At 34.7% G+C, this 7,639-nt stretch overlaps 1 protein-coding gene across 1 annotated transcript; it reads right to left on the reverse strand.

The window, feature by feature from the left end:
- Positions 1 to 950: 950 nt before the first annotated feature.
- Positions 951 to 4,555, reverse strand: LOC122591058 (glycerophosphodiester phosphodiesterase GDPDL3-like). The gene is made up of 8 exons (XM_043763251.1): positions 4,213 to 4,555; positions 3,832 to 4,128; positions 3,126 to 3,746; positions 3,012 to 3,047; positions 2,627 to 2,905; positions 2,411 to 2,550; positions 1,822 to 2,308; positions 951 to 1,499 (listed from the first exon to the last, which is right to left on the reverse strand). Exons 1-8 carry the CDS (start codon positions 4,334 to 4,336, stop codon positions 1,198 to 1,200), a joined length of 2,286 nt encoding a protein of 761 aa, XP_043619186.1. The 5' UTR covers positions 4,337 to 4,555; the 3' UTR covers positions 951 to 1,197.
- Between the last annotated feature and the right edge of the window lie 3,084 nt (positions 4,556 to 7,639).

Genomic DNA, 7,639 nt, shown 5'->3' on the forward strand with positions numbered 1-7,639 from the left:
TATAACTAATTAATGATTACCTTGAAAATCTAGATGGTTCTCGATTATATTTGGGCACGGCCATGCAAACATCTTAATTAGTCCTAATGAGGGCGCCAATGGTATCATACTTCAACTTTCAAGTCGAAGGAACAAATCCTGTATTGACTACACGTGTCGGGAGTATTTGTCCCCTGGACTTCTCCTACCAAGCTCAACTCTGTTGATCATCCTCACATAATGTTGACACATTTGATTGGCAAGAAATGACAAAATCTTTTCAAATAAAATCAATAGCCGAGACAGGTATTTAAAGAAGTGAAGCACTCATCATTTTTATGACTAACCGCAAGATCACAATTCAAAGAGTTAGAACGGAACTTCTGAAACTCCTTTAATTGTAACAAAATAGCTAACTGCTTTTGTTGTATTAAAAAACATACTGTACATTAAGGACCTGCCTTACGTACTCCCTTGAAGGATTTATCCTCCATTGAACACCATAGGGTTGGATTAGTCCTTGGACTCATCCTTCCCATTCGTCCCTCCAGGGACGAGTGTTTAAACAAATTTTTTTTTTTAAAACTTTTGTGAGTGTATAATTAATATAAGGTGGGTCCAATAAAGTTGGATTTAAAGAAATTAGTCCATGAATGGTTTTTTCTGATGTGGTGAATGGCATTAACTTCCTAACAAGTTAATCGAAGCTCGAGCTGAGGTAGAATCAATCAATTTTTTTAATTGAAACAAATTACTACAAATTCCCCTACCACTAGTCCAGGTTTGGGTCAAAACCTGCTAGGTAAATCTGGGGTTCACCTTATGAATGCGGTGAGCACCATTCACCATTATTAGCTACCAAGCTGCCCTTGGCACGAGCCAAGGCTCCCCTAGCTCCTAACTTTTCAATAATCTTGATGCCCCAACTTGGGTCAAAGGTTCACGCTACTAAGCCCGGCAATTGAAACAAATTAAAAAAACCCAGTATTTATTCATTTGGTACAAAGAAAGAAAGAATTCCTCACAGCCACATTATCCATGTTCATTTTCAAAATTAAATACAACAATTAAAATGTAATACTACTTACAATATCAATATCAATATCAAAATTAAGGGAGATCGAGACAATATTCAAGTAGGTATGTAGTCCTAAACTAGCCATGGAATCGTTACTACACATACACATGGAATGATCATTGTGCATTTCTTCTTTCACCTCAAAACAGCAATGCAAGTGTTGCAACTATAGCCAAAAGAGAAAACAGAATCCTTACTACAGCTTTGGGTGGTTGACCACTTGGTGAAGCACGGGGTGGTGCTGTTGACCCGCCAGATGGGGGTGATGGCTTAACAGCTGGAGGCAGGGGTCCTTGAGCCACATCAGCATCTATCAAAACTGGGTTGGGAGCCTCGGCTGGTGGCATCAATTGAGGTGTCATGATCGGAAACAATTGACCTGGCGCTGCTGGAGACATGTATGTTGGCCGCTGATCTGCTGGTAGCCTTAAACAACTGTTCCCTAAATTCCACCAAAATTCAAAAAAGATAAATTAGAAATTATTAAAAAGATTAGGTCTCTTAACATATATGAATAGGAAAGAACATGAGACCCATGATAAATAAAGGTATGGTTTGACTTTTAAATTCCAAACATTTCAACCAGATACCAAATAAATGTGAACTTAGTCAGCATATTCAAGAAGAATATGTGATCTGCATATTAAACTTTCTACCGGTAATTACAAGTAAAAGATTGTGTTTTACTTTTATATCCAATTTGGACTCGGAAACTCATGGTTTCGGCCTCAAAAGTCAAAACGCAACAAATTGAATGAACTTACTTCTGTATCTGTCAGCGGTAGCTGGATAATCTGTAATGACTCCATCCACATTAGCTCCATTAACATACGAGTTAATTTCGACATATGGGTCTGAAAAGAAGTCCCATGGCTGTGAAATAAACTCATTGTTCATGAATTGTACATACACAGGGAGCTTGAAAGCATGAAGCTTTGCTACAACATCAGTCTGATCAATAAGAAATCCATTATTTTGAGGGAAGACTGACTCTTTCCCAACGATTACGGAATTAGCAATCTCCTTGATATCTGCAATTGTTGAATTGAGGGCATCACGTATGTTCTCATCAACCTCGTAAACAAGTTCATGTCTGTTGCTTCTTGCTTGGAACAGTTTCAAAACTGCACTATCCGATGACTGGATCAAGATTTTCTTGGTTCTCTGGTTGTTTATCCTAGATTTATTCAAAACATCCATTACTGCATCTGTTACACTTAATCCCTGCTCACCGGCTAGGTAAGCTGCGTTCTGAAAGTTGTAACCACAAGAATGATGTCACTTAATGCTGTACACTTAAGGTTCTTATTATATCCATATAATATGATGTTGTAGATAGAGCACGAAACTCACCTTAATGTTGATCAAAACACCAGAAACACTAGCATTACTAGCAAAGTTCAAAAAGTCAGATAGTGTCATAAAGTTCCCATCATTAACAGCTTTTGGATTTCTTAAAAACGAATAGTTTGAATACGTATTGAACAGCGCGGCTGAAACATAAAAGATAACAGAAGATAAGAAAAACATGGAATTTATACGGACCGACACGTAAAGTAGAACACTTACGTTTTAAGGTTTGAATCTGGTCCCAGGTGAGACTGAAAGTAAATATTCCAGAACCAAGATTGGGAATGGTTGATGTCATGTTAATAAAACTTGACTGGGCAACTGTTGTTCTGTCAAGGAGGTTGATAGAGCCTAAACAAATGGGTATTCCATCACTCGTCAACTGAACAGGACAATCGATGATATCTGCACCATCTGTAACAGCTCTTTGATACGCTAAATCAGTACAACCCGGAAAGTCACCACTTGCTCCTTCGTGTGATATAATTAATGGTTTTGCTGAATCAGAGAACAAGATAAGAAATGGGTCATTATAAGAAAAAAAACATGTTCAGAAAAGAAAGCAAGAGAATTGTCAAATTGGTGCAAAAGAGAGTATTAGTACCTTGAGTTTTGTTTGGGCCCAAGTGAGATAAGCAGTCTGTAGCATCACAAAGAAATAAGAATCTGGAAACAAGAAAATAAAAGGCTTAAAACAATAATAATGTGGGAAACTTACCAAATGCCGCGGATGGGGTGATTGGGTTATCAGAAAGCACACCATCGACAGCAAAGTTGAACTTGTTATCAACAAAATTGAGATACTCTCGTACAGGATCATAACTGTAATCGTATGGTAGCTGAACATCATTCACAAAATCGGAAGCAAAAACAAGCAGACCCTCCTTATGAGCATCGGAGACCAAGGAAGTAGAAGGTTGCAGATACAAATCACGACCCACCGGCCATATATAAGTTTTAGGAACTAATATCCCAGAAGCAAAGGTCGTAATAAACGTCAGGTTCCCCAAAAGTGAACCATATGTGGTGTTTGTGGTCGGCTCGATGTCATCTTTTCCGAGAAACCTGAAAATTAATTTGGTGGTTCTGGGATTGAATCGTGGGGCGATACTTTGAAGGAAGGTTACTTCGGGAGAGGATATGTAGTTAATGACAACATTTCTTGAAGTAGCAATCACATAGTTTCTCATACTGAAATTATGTTGCCTATAAAAGGCATCATGCTGGACATTTAACCAGATCAACGCTGGTAGGGTAAGTCGGGCCGCCAATTCATCAACAGTAAGGATCTTTGAGGCATAATCAAAGTATGGAGTTCTAGAGTAAATACCCTGTGTTACTGTTTTAACAAAAATTCATTCAATAATACATACAGTAAGGTAAACTCGTAAATAGATAGGAAATAGTAGGATGATGGGGCTTACAGAAGACTTGGTCAAGGTCAGCGATGTTGAAATCGATAGGAAAGTAACCGGTGGTGGGAACGCCATTGACATCGTAGGTGTTTTGAGCCGACTTATTAGCGGCCTGTTCGATTGTGGAAGAATTTTGAAGATTGAGATCAGGAAAACAAATGCCAAAGTTATCTTTGGTCAGTTGGACATCACACCACAGGATCATATCGGGTAGGCCAGTGATGAGAGCAAATGTGTAGGCATTAAAACTTGAACCAGGAAACAGTCCTGAAAATCCACCGTGTGCTACAACTAATGGCCGGTCTCCTACAACCATCATAACAATATATTATATAACGAATTTGATTGAATCAATGATACCAAATGTAAATAGTAGAAAGAAATGCCTACCATTGAGAGTTGGCCATCGAGAAGTATTATTGCCGCCGGATCCTTGAGCAGTGACCAACGTCAACGAGATTAGTAACAACGGAAACACAAACACGAGGCATTGCCGCATTGCCGCCGGCATCATCAAATACAAAAAAGACTTGGGTTGTTGACTTGACCTTATATTACTCTCCCTTCCTTTCCTTTCCTTTTTTTTTTTTTTTTTTTTTTTCTGGGGGAGCTATAGATATATAGATTAGATAAATAACAAGATCAAAAGACTAGACTTTTTCACAATTTGTGAGGTCCCTATTATAGTATACTAATATAAATAATAATATAATAATAATAGCTTTCTTTTATTTTCCCTTTTCCTTAAGTTAGTTAAAATAATAAAGAAATGAAAAAAATATATATGAAAATGCCAGACAAGTCCAGCGAGAAAAAAGGATGTTAATAATTGGAAGGAAGGAAACGAATTATTATTATTATTGTTATTGGAAAAAGAGGATCTGTGAGTGAGCTTAAATAAATGAATACTACAAACACAAATCAACAACAAACCTTCCTTCCTTGCACTTGTTGTTGTTGGGTCTTTTGGTCGTCGTATGATTATTATTATTATTACGCATTTACGCGTCCTCACGTTCTTTTTCTTTCCAACCCCAGCTAGCATACAACTAAGCTACCCGGCCGGCATTTTTTATTTCCAGTCTTTTCAACAAATATATTTTTTTTTAAACAGTAGAAAGTATATATTAATAAAAGTCTAGCAAGTTAATAAAGGTCACAACCAACCGGATTGAAATCCTCTAAAGTTACAACTCAACTTCATAGGTAAAGTTGGTATTTGGACCATTGAATTAAAAATCAAATGTTAAGATTCAAAAACCATTTTTGAATCTTGACCTTTGATTTTAATCCAAAGGTCAAGATATTCTCAATTTCACCTATGAAGTTGAAAACAACTTTTGATGATCACTATCCCAACCAATATTCAATAGTACAACCAAAGTACCAAAAAATACTAATACAAAACTAATAACGAATTCAAGACTTTAACTGCAAAGATCGCAAAAGAAATGGAAAAAACTCGTGCCAATATGGAAAACCAAGACACGAGAAAAATCCCCACCAAACGAAGGTTGCGCCACTGGTTTCACTCCGTGACGTTTTTGATGTAATCTCATACAGGCCCTAAGGGGGAGATACATTATACGACTCAATGACCAGCCTAAATATCAAAAAATGACAAAACCTATTTGTCTTCGATTTTCAACAAATATATTACACTATCATTGTTTTGATACATTTACTGTCCGAGCAATGTGGTAGTGGTTATAGTGGCGATAGTATGGTGGTGGGGCAACTGTTGGTGGTGGTGACGACATTAAGTGGTGTAAATGATTGATATAAAAGTATTTGATGTAAAAAAGTTAATAGAGATATTTTAAAATATAAAAGACTGATAGTTTAATTTAATCATTAAGGCTATTTTATAATATTTTTTCTTGTAATTCTCAAGCATGAAGACTGTTTTTTAAATAATAATAATAATAATAATAATAATAGCATAGATTATGTCAAAGGTGAATATGCGTTATCCATAAGCTTAGATAGAAAATCTTAGGGCCGTTTGGCTGTAGAAAAATTTTTCAAGTTTTTTATTTCTATTTTTTTAGAAAAAGAAAAAGATTTTTATTTTTTAAAAGACAAATAAAAATTTTGAAAACGTGTTCTAGTTAGAAAACTATAAAACATGTTAGAAATGTGAGGGGAGGGGAAGAGAGGAAATGGAAAATAAAAACGAAAAATGGAAAACAAGAAAAAGATTTTTAAGTTTTATATTGAAAAGTGGAAAACATTGTTTTATGTTTTCTTGTAAAACATTTTTAGAAAACTATGATTAGAACGCATTTTTTGTTTTTCATGTTTTATTGAAAAACAAAAATTAGAAAACGTGAGGGTGTTTTATGCAACCAAATGCGCCTTTAATATTTTTTATATTTTAATATTTATGTAATATAAATCTATCATTTAACCTCATATTGTTAATGATTAAAATATTAAAATGTAATATATAATAAATTAGAGACAATTCTATATTCACTTTCTTTTTTCAATATGTAGTAGTATATTATATCGTGCTATGTTATGTTAGGTTATTGGTTTTAACGATTATTTGAGATAAATTAAAGAATTAATATATGATAAAAGATAATATATACGGGATTATAGGTTCCCCGCGTTTTGTAAACGGGGTCTTGGTTTAACTTTACTAAACTAACGACGACGACGGAGAATGATTCAAAGAAAAGGACGTTGGGGAATAATTGTCTTTTTATAAGCTTAACTTTTCGGTGCTAATTACCGGCCCTTCCGTTTGACACTATTACTATTATTTATTTATTTATTTATTTGTTTATTACTCCGTATTATTTAAGTATGCGGCTTGATTTTAGTAATAGAAAAATGGATGAAAAAGACTTGGCATAATGAGTGGCTAAAGCTGGCAAGCACCAAATGTAAATCAACGCTAACCATATAGCGTATCGAGAATTTTATTTTATTATATTTCTTTATCTTCTTGCGAAAAATCGTTATGGACATGACACATCTCAATTTGAGCTTAACGCGATTACTTGTTTCGCTAGAAGCCTACAACACCAATTACTTATATACTTATATTTATATTAATTAATAGATTATTAACCACTCAATACGCGAGCAAATATATGTAATAATACATGTTAAATTTTTATAATATCATAAGTTGACGAATAGGGTAGGAATTGAACCACTCAAAAACATGAAGCTAGATTGGTGAATGTTATAATTGCGGTTAACAGTGATTAGACCATTTGAAAATTGATACATAAACTATTAAATGTCCCATTAAGTAAGGTTTGCGGTTGCATGGATGTCTTTCATGCATCCGAATATATCTGCATTACTCGACTATTTTTTTTAACACTTAAATTTTACCAAAATTTTCACTGAAAAATCAATTATATTATTGAAAAATAACAAATGTAATCATTTTAATATGTTAATATAACGCTATGGTGAAAGTCTCATATGTCGGAAATGTCTAACGGAACCTCGACAAAATTTAGGCAATGTCAGAGGAGGCAGACGTTCGCTCTAAACTATTGATGCTTTAACGGATGTGGTTCAAGTGTCAATCTTTTCCTGCACATAAGCTTTATTTAATTATTATTTTTTACGACTTTCTCTTTAACCAAATTATACATGTCATATAACACTGTGAAGCTAATTAAGTCTACTTTTCAACCAAAAGTTTAGTTTTCACCAAATCCCCATATTAAACAAAGAGTCATCAAAGTGGGCTAGAGGAAACATTTTAACGCCAACCATTTACATACTCAAAACTTTAAACCAAACATCAAAGTGGAGTAAGACAACGTAAGCTAAATCTCCTGTTGCG

Source organism: Erigeron canadensis, chromosome 3 (assembly GCF_010389155.1).
Source record: "Erigeron canadensis isolate Cc75 chromosome 3, C_canadensis_v1, whole genome shotgun sequence".
Classification (NCBI taxonomy): domain Eukaryota; kingdom Viridiplantae; phylum Streptophyta; class Magnoliopsida; order Asterales; family Asteraceae; genus Erigeron; species Erigeron canadensis.